The sequence below is a fragment of the Anabas testudineus genome, chromosome 11, assembly GCF_900324465.2.
Source record: "Anabas testudineus chromosome 11, fAnaTes1.2, whole genome shotgun sequence".
NCBI classification, from domain to species: domain Eukaryota; kingdom Metazoa; phylum Chordata; class Actinopteri; order Anabantiformes; family Anabantidae; genus Anabas; species Anabas testudineus.
The window spans coordinates 12950426-12969040 of NC_046620.1; the positions used below are offsets into that span (position 1 = coordinate 12950426).

The 18615-nt window shown below is 41.2% G+C and overlaps 1 protein-coding gene across 4 annotated transcripts; it reads left to right on the plus strand.

Annotated features, from left to right (window-relative positions):
* Positions 1-650: 650 nt before the first annotated feature.
* fam126a (family with sequence similarity 126 member A) lies at positions 651-17293 on the plus strand. Of its 4 annotated transcripts, none has more exons than XM_026347611.1 (12): positions 651-811; positions 6823-6904; positions 7559-7660; positions 7890-8069; positions 8887-8967; positions 9068-9183; positions 10170-10265; positions 11143-11259; positions 11587-11674; positions 12545-12707; positions 13861-14202; positions 15489-15619. In XM_026347611.1, the coding sequence occupies exons 2-11, from the start codon at positions 6854-6856 to the stop codon at positions 14157-14159; spliced, it is 1293 nt and encodes a 430-aa protein (XP_026203396.1). In that variant the 5' UTR covers positions 651-811; positions 6823-6853; the 3' UTR covers positions 14160-14202; positions 15489-15619. The 4 variants fall into 4 exon arrangements, with proteins under 4 accessions (XP_026203396.1, XP_026203397.1, XP_026203399.1 ...); XM_026347612.1 differs by having other exon boundaries at positions 651-807; XM_026347613.1 differs by lacking the exon at positions 651-811 and adding an exon at positions 3324-3421.
* The last annotated feature ends 1322 nt before the right edge of the window (positions 17294-18615 follow it).

Consider the following 18615-nt stretch of genomic DNA (forward strand, 5'->3'; position numbering starts at 1 on the left):
CATGTGCCATCTTGATAATTAATTTTGGATAATCCATTGTTCCAAAAGTCACTGGCAAGTGGTCATGAATTTTTATTAAATAGAAACAGTGTTGAAGTGCTGTTTTCACAATAAGATGTACAGATTATTTTGGTATGAATTCTGCGAGATGTGGTGGGTAAAAATTGAGAAACTGAGCCTGTGACACTTGAATGGATGCGTCAAATGCAAAATTAAAAAAAAAATATATATATAAAAAATAAAAATTTCTGTTTAATTCAGGCAATATGTATTAATTACATCCTCAATGATTATTTGTTACTGTGACAAAATGAATACAATAAATATTATTACATTGTGAACATATTGTACCAATAAATTACATCTCTCTAAACATGTTGCAGAAGTATATATTGTTACACTGCAACAATCAATAAAATAAAATAATAATAAAATAACAAAATAAATGACTTGTGATTGATTCATTAATATCATCTTTGGCAGAGCACTTCAGTCAAAGAGCAAGGACTGACAGCGACAACCTACATTGATCGTGGAAATTATGAACTTGGGGGGTAGATTCTAATCTGATTGGATGTTGTGTTTGGAGGGCGCGGTCATTACATTCTATAGTGCTCTCTAATTGGATAAGGCGCCTGTCACTCCGTGAAGCGAGTTCCCTCGCCTAAGGTAGTATGAGTGGAGAAAGTAATGAAGATGGAAGGAGCTGATGTTGAATTATTGAGGAGATTTATGGAATAGCGAAGTGTTTTCTCATCTGGTCGGAACGATAGAAGACAGCGACACTAGGAAATCGTCAGATAGCATGTCAGTAAGTATACAGTAACTTCCCCAGTGTACTTGGTATCGCGCCTTAGACGAGCTAGCTAACTAGCTAAACTGAAAGCAACTGTGTTGACAGCCCGAAGTCATTCAGCAAGACGAAAAAGAGACAGTGTGACGGGGAGGATTAATTTACAGTGTTTGGCTGATACTGATTAATAAATACACACAATGATACGCCTGGGAGAGTAAGGCTTGCCTCTGAGCTACCGGTGCTTTGAGACTGAATTTCAAGTTGTTCAAAAAAAACAAAGGCAAGCTGTGTGTGTTAGCAGCTGTCAGTGTGACAAACTAGCTGGTTAACAGTTACCTACCCTTAACCTTAAGCTAGTTAAATAACGTGAAATAAAATGCCAACAAGCGAAAAGGCTTTTCCTCGTCTTTAGCTAACGAGCTGTTCATTGCAACCATTTTGCCACAGCCGTAGTCTAGTGTCACATCTGTTATAGAGGCAGACTTTGTACTTGACTTTATCGTGGTTAACAGCCCCATGGATGGGTGTGTGTGTTTTGTAAGGACCTTGTCAACACACTTGTAAGATTCCTCAGGTGATTCGTGTGCTTGTGATACTTTGGCACACACTGTTGACCGATTAGATAACGCGTTGTGAGGATTTTTCTCAGGTTCTGTCATGTGATGCAGCTTTCCTCCGTGCCATCTGGCCAGTTGTGTGAAGTGTGAAGTTTGTCACAGAGCCCCTTGGCAGTCCTGCTGTCATCCTGGATGAAATGAGCTCCTTCAGTATACTGTACAAGTTTGAAACACACTTGTTCCTGACTCTGTTGCCTTTGTCAGCAGGGAGAGGCTTTCTCTTTTTGCAATAGACCGGTTTGTTGGGTGAGTGAGTGTGCACTGTTAAAGTGGTTTTATTAGGATGTGGTTGTGTGTGAGTGCATGCATATAAAAAAAAAAAAAAAAATATGCGCGTGCTTGTTAATGTGTGGCATCCGTGGCTGTTTGTGTGTTAATGTTTTTTGACAGTGAAGCCCTACAGGTCATGGAGCAAGAAGATCGTTGCTGGCTCTGCTGTCATCCAACATCACAGCTAGAGTCACCCATGCCTGCAATTGCATTAGTAATCTGAGGAATAAAAACTGTTGCATTCCCTCTAACTTAAGTCGGCACCTCAATACACAAGCACAGTATAGGTGAAATTCACATCTTGATTTTCCTGACAAAAGCATGTTTTGTAGCATAGGTACCATTAGATGTAGCATACATTTAGCTAAATGAAAAACCTTGTAAATCCATCAAATTATCTGCAACAAATAGCAGTATGTAATTGACACTCCAGTGCTAAAGACTATAAGAGAGTTATCTAACTGTGATATGAAAAGCTGCTGGCCATGAGAGAAAGACGAATTGAGAGGAAAAAAGCAAGATAAAAGTGTTTAATTGGAAAAATTGGTCAATTCAATCATTGGTCTCCTCAGGCTCACTCGCTGCAGGAAGAGAGGGAATTGGAGAGGTGTTAGGAGGGACGAAGATGCATCACTGGCTTAGAGGCACTGGAGGAGAGAGCGTAGGCTGCTATAAGAGGATTCCTCCCTGTCAGATCTTTCTATCCATCTCCCTCGGCAGCAAAAATCACAGGCAAACAAACACAGACTCTTTTGTGAAGTCTGCTTAGCTACAGGCACTTCTATGCTATAAGTGTGTGTGCACAACTGAGGGAAAGAATACCGAAGCAGAAAAGCAGAGTGCCCTCCTCTTCCTCGAAGCTATAAGCATCCTGCTATTGAAGTAGACCTAGGGGAGAGCAAGGTGGGAGGTCATGATGAACACAGTTGACCACAGACCAAGATATTCCAAATAAAGAAAATATCAACAGACAGCATGGCAAAAAGTGAAATAAACCAAAGAGAGAGAACTTAGGAATAGACAGTGTTAATAACCTTCAGCAGGGCCGGTGAAGAAGACATCGGGTAATGCTGTGAGCGCTGGGCGTTGTTAGACGCTCTGCTCTTATGACCACGGTTATATAATCCTCCCTCTACTTCTATTTGGACACCCCACAGGTATTTTACTTGCATTCAGGATGAAGATGAAACAAGCTTATGGTCACAGGTTCAATTGACAACTGACGTAGTTTACAGAGTTTGGGTGGAGACATAAAGTATTTCTGTAGTTCCTGGTTATAACTTTGGTTAGCCTGGTTCAACAGTCATTAGTGGTTTGGTTGTGTCTATAGAGTTAAATCAGCATAGGATACTTCAGTTAGTTTGGGTTCATTTCAGTTTATTTGATTTATTCGTCAGCTCCTTATCCTCCTGTAGTATTTGTTCCTTGTGGACTTAGTAATGAGCTTAACTAGTAGTTTGTGTGGCTTGCACCATGTACCACAGGAAAAAGCAGCTGGGGCAGCTCTGTCACTCTCTAAACCACCCACTTCATTTTTCTGTCTGTGTTCTTTCTTTCCTCCATTCAAGCCTTCATTCTTATTGGCCGACTCACTTCCTGAAAAAAAAGAAGTTTCCAAAGCATGTATGTAATAGGAAATGAAGTAATCAGCTGGGATGTTTATGTGTATGGGTGCCCCTCCTAATTCATTTTCACTTGGTCTCTCTTCAGTTTTCTCTATGTCAGCTTTCTCAGACAGGTATGTTCTCTTTTCACTACTGACTACAGGAGGATGATACAGTGTTACCTTTGGTGTTTGTAAAGTCACTGGACCGGTGGCATATTGATGTGTTTGCCTCAGGGTTTTTGCGGTAACCCTGTCAGGATATGCGAGCTCGCTTACAGCAGAAATTAGAAATGTAAACTCAAAGGACCTGTTTGTGTTGGAAGAAGTTATCAGAAAAAGTAGGAGTCTTCTTTCTCTCTTCCTTTCTGTGTGTGTGTGGTGTGTGGTGTGTATGTGTGAGTTAGGACTGAGGCGTGGGTGTAAAGTTAGAGGGCTCGATCTGTCAACTTTAGCTAGCTCACAGGAACAGGTTTTGTCAAACCAGACATTGAATAAACACATTGCATACACATACTTACCGCAATTCCCAACACATTTTCCATTACTAATTCACAAGAACTGTGCTCCAAACACATGGGTTAGACTCATTTCTTGATATTATTTAGATCGCAGGGAGGTGTGTGTTTCACTGTCTCTCCTTACCTCATGTGTTCCTCAGAGCCTGGGATGTTGCCAGGGGCAGCAGATTGAAACCTAATGAACACTTGTTTATTCCCTCTAGTGTGTTACTTCTCTTAGGCTATTCATCCCTTGGTTTATCATACATTCCTTTTATCCCTCACCTCTTTATGTATCATTTTATCTCTCCCTGTGTTCATTTAGCTGTTGATCTCCGCTCTATTCATCCTCTTGCACTCCCTAACTGTCTTGTCTTGTCACTTTGTTGGTCGTTACTTCTGCTTGTCAAGCCTGCTCAGCCACCTCTCCTTAACGCTGGTTTATTCATACATGTGTGTTCGTGCTGGACAACATGGTTGAGCTGACCAACTGATGCATCATTTGCACAACTGCGCTCTCCCTCTGGCTTGTATCGATTTTTGTCATGATCTGTGTAGCTTTAAGGACACACAGACTAAGATGCAAGGCAAACGTCTGCCTGATAAGATAATTAGAGCCTATAGTCTACTCACAAGGTGGTTTTCTGTTTTCCTCCACTAGATTGCCTGTGTCTGCATGCAATGTGTCAATAGACTAGAGAAATTATATTTAAGATAAGAACAGGGACTTAATCTATTGTGACTTTGTATACATGTCCATATTCTGATGCTGCTTCTGTGCCACTGGTGTTTCTTCCCTGCTTGCTGCTAAGATAGGAGGCAAATATATCATAGGTAGGTGGTATGGCAGGCAGCTGCTCATTTTAGTCTTTAAGTATCCTTTTGATGTAGATGATACAGATGACATGCCTCAGGCGCCAGTGTGGCCAGAGTTGATGGGTTAAAAGTGACTCTGTAGGAGGAAAACCCTTCCTCTTACAAGACTGACTCATCCACACTCTAATCACAGCCTTTTCTTATTTTGCAAACCTGCCATTAAAATGCACATGCTGGCTTTACATATGTCTGTCCCGCTCATGTTCTTCATGAATAAATAGAACAAAAGACTACCACAAAAGACTAATTTCTGTAAATGGTGGCTATTCTGCTTTATAATCCTTCCCCATTTCATGAGTCACTGGCTCCCCTCCCTTCTTGTCATTCCTGTCATTGGTACAATCCATAAATAGACACCTGGCTACCATAGAGGGACCAAGTACCAGTATTAATACAAAATAAAACATTTGGATACATGAAAGACAGAATAGGATGCAGAGAAGATGGAGAGAGAGAAAAAATTGATGTGTAGGAGTAGTGTGACAGAGTGGGCACAGAGGAGACAAAAATCAACCATAAACATCCATATCTTTTATAAACACACATTTATTATACATAACACAATCAGATTTTGTATTGAATTTGCATTTTAACATGTTTTGAACAGTTGTATTTCAGGGCCAGCCCTGTTAGTAATTGAAAGGTTAATACTTTTTAAAAGATGCATTTCTTTCTAAGTAAGTGTGCACATAGAGGGACTTCTTCCTCCCTCCCTCTCTCTTGTCCTCGGCTTCTGTTACCAGACATACCAAACATGGACTTTGCTTCAGCATTCAACCACCAGTTTAGTCTTGTGCTGGCAGTTTTACAGCGCAGACACAACATACCCTGCAGTGAAAACAGATTGCTAGTTTAAAATGGATAATCCATTAGAGATGCATAGATGGAGACAGTTTCATCCTCATCACCAAAAAACATACTGTAGCTCTCCGGCCAGTGACTGTGGCCGCCCCAGCCCTTAATTCAGTCTGAACTATTTAAGATAAACATGTCCCTCTCAGGATGTACTGAAATATCTGCCTTTTTGTCTAACACTAGCTAAAGCACTATCATGAGGTCAACCTTTCAACTTGTACAGTAGGTAGTTCATCAGTCACCTAATACTACTTACTAAATTGATGAGTAATTCTGCTTCCAGCTGGAAACTGCTCTGGATGACCTAATCTTAAGGAAAATCTGAGAAAAACTAGCTATATTGAGCATGTTACATTTAAGTCTTTCTTATCTTTGTGCAAGAGTGAATTGGTGGTTCTGAATCAAACCATTATCTCAACAAATACTCTTCTTTCTCCTTATCGTAGTATAGTGTGAATAAGAATCCCATCTTCTATTTGATATTAACTTCTGTCTGTCTGTTATTTCTATCTCTCACTTTATCTCATCCTTGCATATAACTACAGAACAGCTGTGACACTAGAGAATAAGCAATAGAAGATGGAATAACATTGGACATTTGGTAGAACGATGCTAGCTGACTGCATGCTGGGTGTGTAGTACAGAAGTTAAGATGGGGACAGTGTAAGGGTAGCGAATAATTAAGAGTGATATCAGATTGGGATGAAGGCATTCATTTATTTAAGTCTCAATAATTAGCTGAAGTAGGTATGAGCCTCACTTTCTGTCTCTGTATAAATACATCTGAACTGTATAGCCTGTTCAACAAGCATCTAAATTCTGCTGTGCCACAATTTCTTTTTTTCCTTCAACAGCAAAGCCAGCCAGGATTCTCTGTGTGGGTGATTTTTCGATTTGCCAGCCTGAGTTGAGAATAGGTTAGGTACTTGCTGCAGAGGTGTGTGTGTCTGGAGAGGAATGAGAGGGAAACAGGAGGAGAGCGGGGGGGATGGACAGACTTATGCTTCTACAGAGTATTGAATCGATGCCTGGAGCGTGTACATTCACTGTTCACCACTGCCGTGCCATTGTTCGCTATTTGTAATACAATATTTCTATCAGCACACCAAATAAGAGAGGACTTGGCAAACATGGAAGGAGCCTCTTTCAAACTGTGATTTCTTGTGTTTGTGTGTGTGTGTGTGTGTGTGTGTGTGTGTGTGTGTGTGTGTGTGTGTGTGTATGTATGTATACACATACATATATATTTGCTTAGTTTAAAAAAGTATGAAGGGCATGCAATTTCTTTATTTCTTTCTCTGTTAGGTAGAGGAGAGTCCACGGCAGATGAGGGAACATGTTGGCTATGGACCAAGGAGTGGTGGAGGAATGGCTGTCAGAATATAAGGTACTGTTTTACACTGTGTGTGTGTGTGTGTGTTTATGAGGGAGTTTAAGCACATACCCATCATCAGTATGCAGTACCTTCTATGCTGCAGTTTATTATCGAATGTATTCTACACACATAAACAGTCTCTGAAATGCTTAATTTCCAAACAATTACATACTCCTACAGGAGCCTGCAGTGTTACGTGACTGTTTTCAAAGCCAAGCCATGGTGAAGTGTAATAATAAAGGAGCAGATAAGTTTTTCCTGTGTGAACGTTTGAGGACTGGCCTTTTGTCATCTGTCAGTGAAGTTTGTTGTTAATCACAGCTTCTTTAGACATTATCACTGTCTGTCTAAATATCACAAAAGGTATACAGCCTCCATTTAGAGCCAAAAAAACACTAATTTGTTAGATTTGCCAGCTCACTTTACTGCTGAGTTAGGCAAAATTATATACATTAATCATAATAATAAGGTAGTAAAATAATTTTTGCTTTACCTGGCATTGTTTCAAATCAAGTCCAAGTTTATACAGATCAAATTCAGGCTACATCAACAGATGTTTTGCTATTCAGTAGTCTCTTATTATTTATAGAACTCTGGACTGAAGTCAGTAGTGTATCAAACTTCCAACTTTGTGTGTGTGTGTGTGTGTGTGTGTGTGTGTTTCAGACCCTCCCTGACAGTGCTGTGTCCACCTATGCTGCCTCACTGAAAGACAAAGGTGCCCTGGTCCCTGCACTCTACAAAGTCATCAGAGAGAACTACAGTGACGTATGTTCAAACACTGTGGTGTTTTTTAACATGTAAACAGCATCGAAACCCACTTGTACACACATCTCATGCTCTCTGTGGGCTTAATGGTTTATATTTCTGATACATACAGATATAGATATACACTGTTGTGTCTCTTCGTCATGTTTTTGATACAGTCTTCTGTTGACTGATGTTGTGATGTAACTGTGTGCCTGTGTTTTTGATTCTCTGTTCTCTCTGTTCCCAGTTGCTGGAGCCAGTGTGTCACCAGTTGTTTGAGTTTTACAGGAGCGGTGAACCACAGCTGCAGCGTTTCACGCTACAGTTCCTGCCAGAGCTCCTGTGGAGCCTCCTGTCTGCCAGCGCAGCCAGAGACCCGCACACCTCCGGCTGCATCGAAGCCCTGCTGCTGGGCATTTACAACCTGGTAGGGGAGAGGAGGAAGGTGGTGTGCACACATTGACATTTACATTTTTAGTAGCACATCCTTAAGTCAGAACTGCTGTGTTTTATTTATCAGTAGAGGAGAGCCGCTCTTGTTAATAACAATAAAATGTTTCCAGTGTGGTAAGCGCAGCGTCCTTGATCCTTAGCAAGTGGGTGTAATGATGCAGTTCCAGAAACAGGAGAGTTAACCACTCAACTATGTCTGGGATCTGCGTCATGTGTTTCAAGTACTTGCTTTATGCTCTTTCTTTATTAGTCAGCTTTGAATGGACAGTGATACGAAATATACGTAGCTTGGAAATAAGGGAATTGAAACACAATGACTGTGCAAGTACACAATATGGACGTGCTGGTTCTGCAAAAGCCTTTAAACTTCCTACAGAAAGATTCCAGCACTGACAGTTACCAAAGTGTGCTTTCATCCATTTTGTCTGGATGTGTCAGGGAAGTGCAGTGTCCCCTAACTTCCTCTCTGAATAGCAGAATAGGTCAGCTGTCACTCAACACACTGGCTGGCTCCCTTTAATCTGCCTGACATTAACATGCACACAGGGGACACACAAAACCCTAGGGGGTGTGTGTGTGTGTGTGTGTGTGTGTGTGTGTGGGTGGGTGGGTGTGTGTGTGTCAGAGCAGCAGACTCAGTGGGGAAAAGCAGACCTTGAGGTCCACATACAAACACCCACACATAACAAATTAATGTGTTTGAAAAGATAAGCAGAGGTTTAGGCTTGTGTTTTTGTTTTCTCACCCACAGAAACATTTTCTCTTTGTCTTACTGCCTTTCTCTATCACAGGAAATAGTTGATAAAGATGGACAAAGTAAAGTGTTATCTTTTACCGTCCCTTCCCTCTCAAAACCCTCAGTGTACCATGAGGTGAGAACCATGCACAAACACATGCAAATGTTTTATTAGCTTCTGCAGAAATGCAAAATAATTTAAACTTTTTAATTTTTTTTCATCTTCCCACCTCCAGCCTTCAGCCATCGGCTCCATGGCACTTACAGAAGGGGCTCTAGCCAATCATGGCCTGAGCAGGGTGGTGTACAGTGGGCCACACCTTCAGAGAGAGACCTTTACAGCACAGAACAGGTAAGAGGCTTGATAGACACACTTGTCACAAGTCTTCAAGGCAGGTTGTAACGTGTCAGCAGGGTGAAGATAGTATTTTAAAGCAGGCTTTTCTAGTAGCATGCTGCCAGTGACACCTCATATTGAGTATCGATGAGTTTATTTATGCAAAGTCAAGACTGTTGAAACTGTTTAACAAGCTTTTTCAGCTGTTTCAAAAAGTCAAATGCACTACGAATAACTTGTTCGGTAGATTAACATTATAGTGTGTCTAAATTCAGTGACTCTAACTTTCCTCACTTTCCTAAAGATTAGAACTGTGTGGTGATGAGTGGTGAGTTTAGCTGCTGCCACAGCCAATTATTATTTGCAGTGTTCTTTATTTCGGTGAGGGCCCACGGTGGTCATCGTTGCTTAGTTGCACTTGAAGGTGTTAGATTGCTTTTAGTTTAGATTAAATTGATGTCATGAGGCCACAGCCAAACAATGAAGGTCACTCTGGTTTGAGTTAAACATTCTTAACTTTTTGTCTTGTTATACTGTTTGCATAGAATAACACACAATGAGTCATTTAGTTCCCGGCTCAATGTTTTTTTTTTTTTTGTTGTTTGTTTTTTTTATGTGACAAAACTGACTGTTTTTTTGTGATCATTGACAAACTTTGATATTAATCTCTTCGATGTCTGGCATGAGTATCTGAAGAAACATGAATCATGACTTAAAAGTAGAATTCACTCTGTGTCTTTGGAGCTTGAAAGTTTGTCTACTTGTGTTAAAAGGTTTTATCTCCCACATGGATCACTCTATTAAGATGAAATCTTAGATGTGGTATGAATATTTTTTTTTGTAAATACAGTATCCTGAAGCACAGAGCTTGGAAAAAAGTGAAACCGTCTAAATGCAGCTTAAACAAAGCTGTTTTGAAAATTTTGACTTTACTGTATATCTCATGTTGTGATGTTGTTGGAGGCAGTGTGCGCTATTTTAAGTGTGTTTATGTTGTTGAGATTTGAGGTGTTGACCTTCCTGCTGCTGTGCTACAATGCTGCTCTCAGCTACATGACCTCCACCTCCCTGCAGTCACTGTGCCAGCTCAGCTCCAGGTAAAACACACACACACACACACACACACACACCAGCATATCTTGAGCAGATAGTGGGTGACTTTGTCATAAAGGCTTTATGTACACTCATCCTAATTTCATGCTAAGGACACTTCTCACACACGCACACATGCTCAGTCTTATTATTAGTTATATGAGGACAGTCATTGACATAATGCAGTCCCTAGCACTTAAATATGATTCAAAATTTTACCCGCACACAACCCTTTGAAGTTGTGAGGGTCTGCCGAAATGTTCTCCCAACGTGCTAACAATGGTTTCAAGCTCGAATTTGTCCGCACAAACATGGAAAGACACGTGCACAATCACACGAACACTGTTTTGCAAGCACTTGCTTATCTGATCCTCTTATAGACTTTGCTGCCAGAGAGTGCCAAGATACTGCTATTCGGCAAAGGGCTGCGATGTGCGCACATCAAGGCTAGATGACTTTGGTAATCTGCCAACTGCAGCTGAGCGTTGGTCTGATAATCACAGAGTTAAAGAGAAGTCGTCAGCTTTGATTTTCCCTTCATGTGTCATCTGTATACTGTATACAGCAACGTCTTTAGCTTTAAATGTCCCACCTCAGTTTTATGTGATTCACCATTGTTAAAACTTTTTAAATAATTAACTTTCTGCAGTTAATTAGTAATTATACACAACTTTTAGATCCTGTTTTTAATGCAGTAAACGATTTGGAACTTGGCAATTATTTGTTCGTTATTGATTTTTTTAATATTCTCTCACCAAAGGGAAGTAAATTGCCTTAATGGAGCTACAACCAAATGTCTCAGTGGAGTAGTTTCCCTAAATGAAGCTTCCTTGTTTCACTGATTCAAGCTTCCCTATTGTGTTTTTATTGGTTATCATCCAGGGTGTGTATATGCGGTTACCCACGGCAACAGATGCGGCGCTACAAAGGCATTAGCACAAGACTAACGGTCACGTCAGAGTTCCTGGTTCAGCTCATCACAGGGATACACTACGCCTTGTAAGTGTACACACGTGGCTGCATACAGAGCCAGATAAACACAGCACAGCACAGCGTCATCGTTCTGCTGTATCTTTGCAGTTCTTATATATCTTGAAGTCTATAAGTTCTAAGTTCTGCTCCTTGAGCCCTAAGCCCTGTAATTGTAATGACCCTTTATTCACAAAAGTACTTAACATCTGTATCACAATCTAACTTTGAGCTGGTGCCACCAATCCAACTGTAAAACTAGCATTTTACTTGTTTTAATATGTGTCAGGTTTGACCTGATAATCAAGAATCTGTTAATCTGTTTCTTATTTTGTAATGTGTTTATGCCGTGCATAGGTGTAATGGGGAAGTTGAACTGGGATCCAAAGCACTAGACGATGTTCTGTACCGATCCCAGCTAGAGTTGTTCCCTGAAGCTCTATTGGTGGGTACAATAATAATACATTTATACACTTACTTTTTTTTTCTTTTTTTCTTAAACTATCTGTGGTTATAAATACGAGGTGTAAACTTGTGTGTTTCTCTGTGAGCGTGAGATTTGAGATGTGCAAACTGCACTGTGGTTTTGCTTCATCCACATAACACTGTGCTGTATTGTGTTAGTCTGCATGTATTTGTCAGAGACTGCAAGCAGAGTGTAATCCCTCTAGATTATTTACATGCTTTCCACTCTGCTTCGTTAAGCTGTAATCCTTGAGGCCTAGGGAGTAGAGGATTGAACCTAATCTCACAGTATTGCTACACAAGTCAAGGTGTACTCTGCCATAACAATCAAACCACTTGGCCTTTGGATTCACATTAACAAGTGTAGTGTTCGGGTTTAAAAATATGTTTTTAGAAATAAATAGGAATCTCAGTGTATAAATGCCATAAACATACTCGCACTGGAAGGTTTCAAACATCATCATTTTTGTGTGTTCTGTGTTTGTGGTGGAATACACCAGGTGGCTGCTAGCTCAGCATAGCTTGGTGACGTGTCCCTCATGAGACCAGAGTGTTGCAGCCGCACAGACAAAAGACATGTTGTGTTGTGATTATGATACAGTCTACCTCATGTTACGTATTCAACTGTTACATGATCATTGGTGCAAGTTCCACCCGTGAATTTCCAATGTGAGTGCAAGATTATTACTGGGAAAAAATGTTAAGGGGTCGTTTTGTCATTAGCTTTTTAGCATTTCATCCTTTATAGGATGCAGCAGTTCAGGATGGAAAACTCCTGCTATAAACCCCTGTTGCACTGCAAGTTTTAACTTGTTAAAGTAATTAACGTTTGTGAATGTGTGCCTCCCAGGTGGGTAATGCCATCAAGTCGTCACTGCGTGGCGCGGCACTGAAGAGCAACAACAAGGAGGGTGCACGGAGTATCCAGGTGGAGATCACACCCACCTCCTCCAGGATCTCCCGCAATGCTGTCACATCCCTCTCAATCAGGGGGCACCGCTGGAAGAGACACGGTGAGACGCATACATTGGGAAAAGAGGTGTGGTGAATGCACATAGCTGTTGCGGCTCAGTTCAGTGAAACATGAGAAGAGAGCTCACACCCATAATAACCATTCTTCTGTAAGCTGTTTTGTGGTCACATTGAAATAAGGGACTTAAACTAGAATTGTTTGATTTGAAGACCAAACCACGCCAAAGGAGAGAGCAAGAGATTTAGATCTCCTCATAACCCTACCATCCCACCATTTCACCATTTTTATTGTTTACACAAATGTTGAAATCATCCTTCAGCTTCCAATCCTCTATATCCCCCTTAACATAGCCTACTTCCTGTCTGATCTCTTAGGATTTCCTCAAGCAGAACAGAGACAGACGAGCATTTTGAGAACAGTCAGGGTATAGACTGATGCAGAGGACATGGGCCTAATATGAAAGATAGGGGCAAAACAGGAAACCTGTGAGCAGGTACTGTAATTATATTATAAATCAAAAGAGATGCTGTGTGTTGTATGCACTTTTGTATTGAATATGTTATGTTTTTATGTAGTTTTAGCTCTTATAATTACTGTAATACCATAGAACAATAAGAACAGAAAAAAGAGGCTGTGTGTGGATTAGTATTAAGAGAGCAATTTTCTTCTCCCAGTGTACAGATGAGGCAGGTAAATTACAGCCTTCAGCTAGTTTAACAAGGGGGTTTCATCTCAAACCTAACAACCCTTCTTCATCATGTGGCTCCTGCTCATTGGTGCCCTTCTCAGAGCTGCTTGTTTATGCGTAAAGCTGTTGTTAGGAGCAGACGATGGAGGAAAATACTATTAAAAATTAATTAATATGTAGGGGGTGAGTGGTGACCCAGTATGAAATGTGATTCCATTCACATGCTGGGTTAATTTTCATCTCCATATAGCATGTACTCTGTCCACGTGTTATGTTCTGATCACTATGATTTTTTGTCTTTTTATTTTTCTGCCATTACATTAATTACCTCTGTGTGTCTTGTGTTATTGTGGTCACGTGTGCATGGGCACATGGCCCTTTTTGTTTTTATGTACGTGTGCATGATTGGTGTGTTTGTCTGTCCATCTGTGTGTTTTATTTTTATGTGTCTGTGTATACATGTCTATGTGTTGTCTCACTACCTCCATGCCCCAACCCCCACCAGAGTCCCAGGAGGTGAGTGTAGAGAGTGAGGCTGCACTGGGGGGCATGGTCATCCCCGAGATCAATGTGACAGGCGTGAGCGGCGAGCGAATGCCCAACGGAGACTCCCTACGGCCACGCGCTGACGGCCGTGCCCAGCCCGATGGGGACATGTTGGGCGCCGCCTCAGAGGTCAGCTTGGACCCCCGAAGTCATGACTCCAGCACACGGGGTCAGGAGGTCAGGAGGCAGAAGTCTGTGAGGCGAATGGTGGAGAATGAGGGTTCTGGGTCGGCCTCCACAGGGAGGAGCCAGTACTAAAGTCCTGCCCCTCCTTCCCCCTGCCCCACTAGGGGTAACCTAGGTAACCGTGTGTGGGGGCGTGGTCTGAAAAGCTGCATGATGGCTTCCCTTTTACCTTTTGCGCTGGGCTCCACCACCCTCTTTTCGCCTAATTGCACTATTCCTCTCATCTGTCTATCCGACGTCATTCATTCATTTACTCTCTCCTTTGTGGCTAAAGCTTCCTTATGAAGATATCCTGCTGATTCCTTAAAATCAAATTAATTATTTAGGATCTAACTGAATAACAGATCAGTAACCTAATAAAAAATGCATAATAATGAAATGTGCTTTGCTGAATGATGTGACATGTTTTTGTTGGGTAAATGAAGTGGATCCTATTAAAAGCAGAACAGCAGACATTATTTAAAAATAAACAGATAACCTAAGCTAAGAACAAGCCTTATTGTAGATAACACTAGATAACAGAGATGCCTGATGACATTGAATAGTAAAGCTATGATATCTCTGTTAGCAGTGCCAGGAGACTGTACTGTTATTTTGGGATCTTACCCCAGGGTTTTTGATGAAGGTATCCACTAGCTCTTTGGTTTCTTAAAGCACACCTCGCCTCAACACATTACTCTGGGTTGCACCTGGAAGCAGATTACTTCCTTCTGACTAGGTAGAAGCTGAGGAAAGATATGCAGGTCTTGAAGTGTAACCTTCACACAATATCAGGCTGGACATGAATCAGATGACTCCTGACCTGTTTTGAACAGGCTAAATCTGACCTTGAAAGCTTTTTAAAGGACCTGCCTGTCAGTCTGTTTACCAGCTATTGGTGTTTTGTTACAGTGATAGCATCAGATCAGAAGTGTGTATTTATGCATATGTGGGTGGTTTGCCACTCAGACTGGTGTATATATGCATGACTTATGTGTGTGTTCTTTCCCTTTTGGTCTTTCCTAGACTTACGCTTTTAGACTCTGTCCTCTCCTGCCTCTGGGACAAAACTTGCACTTCTCTGCCAATAAACCACTGACTGTCTCATATATGCTGCTGGTTATCCTAACACGTGCAGGACTGGACATTAGTCTTGTCTCAGGCAGCGAGATGTCCTTGTTAACTGAGGTTACTGTGTGATGGTGCCATCTGCTGGCCTGCTTCTGTGTCATCCAGACATAGTTTCAGACAAAACTTTAACACAATATAATCTTTGTTAACCATGAAATCTGAAATTAATAATTTGAAGGCATCAGATCGGCTTGAGGACAGATTAGATGGTTATTTGTGTTATTTTTACTCCTTATGCTAGTTTTTCATTTATTTGCTTGTTTTGTCTCCATCTATCTGCCCATCTCACAGACGCAGTGGATCTGGGTTCCCCGGATGAGCTGATGGATATTTCAGAAGTGGATGAAGGAGTTTGGCCAGGTGGGGTGGGGCCTGACATTACCCCACCCACCATCACTATCAGCAACAGTGTCACCACGTTGAACCTCGGAGCCAAGGCCATGAAGAAGTGTCGGCTCGGCGGGCGCACAAGCAAGGACAAGGACAAGGAATCGAGCTTCCTGACAACAGGGCGAGCTGCTAGTGAGAACACAGAGCTGTCTGTCAAGCGACTGACACTCACTTCCAGCCAATCAGTGCCCAAGGGAGGAGCTCTCACCAGCCTGACACGCACTGCCAGCGCCGTCTTCTCCCGCTCTTTCGAGCAGGTGGCCAGTGGTAACGCCCCTCCCTCCAGCAACCACACCGCTGCTGAAACTGCCCGCTACTCGTGCAGCCTACAGGAGGAAGGAGTGGGGTACTTGAGTCCTGCGCCAAACCACACGCAGCGCTCTCCCAGCATCAGTGTGCACCTTGGCTCTGACCTTTGAACTGTATGTTACTACCTAAACCCTCTCTGATCCTGTGACCCTGTACCTGTGACCTGGAACTCCAAGCCATGCCAACTGTAATGGACCACAAACACTTTCCCCTTGTCACTCCATTTAAAAAAGTCTTGCAGTCTGTGTGCTGTGAACCAACCTGATGCCCTGCTCCATTCAGGCATTCAAGACACCATCCACTCCCTCTGCCTCTCTCCTCTGGGCCTGATGGAGGCGGGATGTCGTGGATAGCATTTCCAGCTTCACTGATTGTAGTAGTGCACTGTTACCATGAAGACGTGCCAGAACAAAACTGCACTTGGTTGCAGAGCAGCCTGTTGTAAATGGATGCACTTAAAACTCATTACTAAGAACTGCGTGAAAAAGTATTTGGAACAGATTTTAGTTTGCATTTGTTGCCCTGCATGGCTTTTCTTTACATCCTCCTGATCTTACACAGGTTTGCCATGGGCAGATGCTGAGTATGTGTGAGCATGTGTACTGTATGAGTGTGTGTGTATAATGGTTTTTAGAATAAAGGCTGCTGATTTGATACAGTGAACAAGGTATGATCCCCTAGTTCTGAGTTGTGTTTGTACTACTTTTTAAAAGAAATAATAGATCCCTTTACATAGCAATACAAATCACTACTTTTTAGTGTTTTCCATCCTTTGGGAAGAACTCCATACTTCTTTTTTGTAAAGAATTCCAGCTGTGCTTCTTTAGAAGATCACAGTCTTCCCTTAAAGCATCAAAAACAACCACTTAATAATCAACCTGTATAATAAGAATTGGTTCTTTACGTTTACAGTCACTCAGTATTTATCATAAATGAGCAATATCTTTTTTTGTCCTTCCCTCTCGCTTATCTGGCACAAATTACTATGTATTTGAAGGCAAAATGGCAAAAGACAAAGATGTTTCTGATTTTGGGGATGATGGGTTTGTATGATAGAAGTATTGAATTTTGCACTTGAAAGAGTAAACGAGTTGTGTTTTCAACTTTGGTATTTTCTTATGAAGAACATGAGAGGTTTGACTCTCAGTTGTGGTGTTTTCCTGTGAGAGAGATCTTCTTTGTTGCTCCATGCAGACTTCCACAACACAGAAAATTTTAAAACCGTATAAAATGTAAAAGGACATTCCCTCCTGTGCTGTGCACTAAGTAGGCACTTAGAGCAACAAGGCATATTCACTCTCTTCTGCTCCACCCATCATTCCAGCTGTGGTGTACTGTGGTGATGTGTTTCCTCCTTGATGTTCTCCACATCGTCATCATGTCACAAGACATGGTCTCGTACCAAAAAAGGAATAAAACTCCACCCATTTGATGCCCTGTAATGAAAACGGAGTGTTCATGCTACCCCCACCCTAAAGCAAACGTGTATTGTGTTGTCTGTGTACTAGAGCTGTTGGGTGTCCACGCCTTTGTGGGACAGTAACAATCATCGTGTTTCTGTATGTTGGTTTACACTATGTGAATGAATAAGCTCTTGTTGTAAATCATAGTATTGTACTAAGTTGGTTTATATCAGCCTTTTATTTGTCTCGAGAACTCAATACTAAAACTTCTGGGAATAAAATGTTTCTATATTACATGTGTGGTCAGTTGTTATTTATTCATTTATTTATTTTGTTTATGGCAGGGAGCATCACACCAGGACCATATTGTTATGACATTTATGAATACATCCACTATATGTAAAATATCATCCTTGTCTAACAGTATACAAATTTTCTTTGAATCTGCATAGATAGGATCTATAACAGATTTTCACAGTCCTAAAACAAAATAAGGGCAACCCAATTAAACAAAAGGCCCCACGTGTGTTAGAAGACCGCTTAAACCCTAAAGGTGCATTGTCACATTTAATCAATATTAGCTTAAAAACAATAAGAAATAATATAAATTAGACTTTTCCAAAACAGGATACAGCACACTGGGTGACTTCAACATAGTGGCCATGATTTGCACAATAATAACAGAGATGTGATCCATTTTGCAGCAATAACTACAACTAAACATTTTTGTTTACAAGCTTGCTCATTGGTTTTGGAGGGATTTCAGCCCATTTCTCCTCACAGAACAACTTCAACTCAGAAACGGGGGTTTGACTTTCTTGTATTTCTAGAGAGATGCTGAGTCAGAGTCAAAGGCCTGAGTCAGCCATCTCCTAACATTCACCTTATTCTGCTTAACCATTCTGTGGAAGGATGACTTCGGTCTGTTTGACCGTCTTTCTGCATGATTTACTTTCTGTCAAGCTTCAGTTGACCTTGACATAGGTCCTTCAATGAAGGAGCTACGTATTATTAAAGGAATGAAAAAGGCCTGTATATTTCCCCAAACTTTCCTGTGTTTGTATACAGGTGAAAAATATACTGTAATATCACAATATTAGTGTGACAGAAGATTAATCAATTATTGGCTAAATTCAACAAAAAACAAAAACAAATGTATGTGTGAGATATTTCCTATATTACACTTAAAATACTGAATGTAGTGTATTTAACATTTTAAATGATCATGGCATTAATTTAAAAAATAAAATAAATTGTACCTGCCGAAAACTCGCAGTTACATATCTGTCCACAAGATGGCGGCAGCTGGCAGGCCG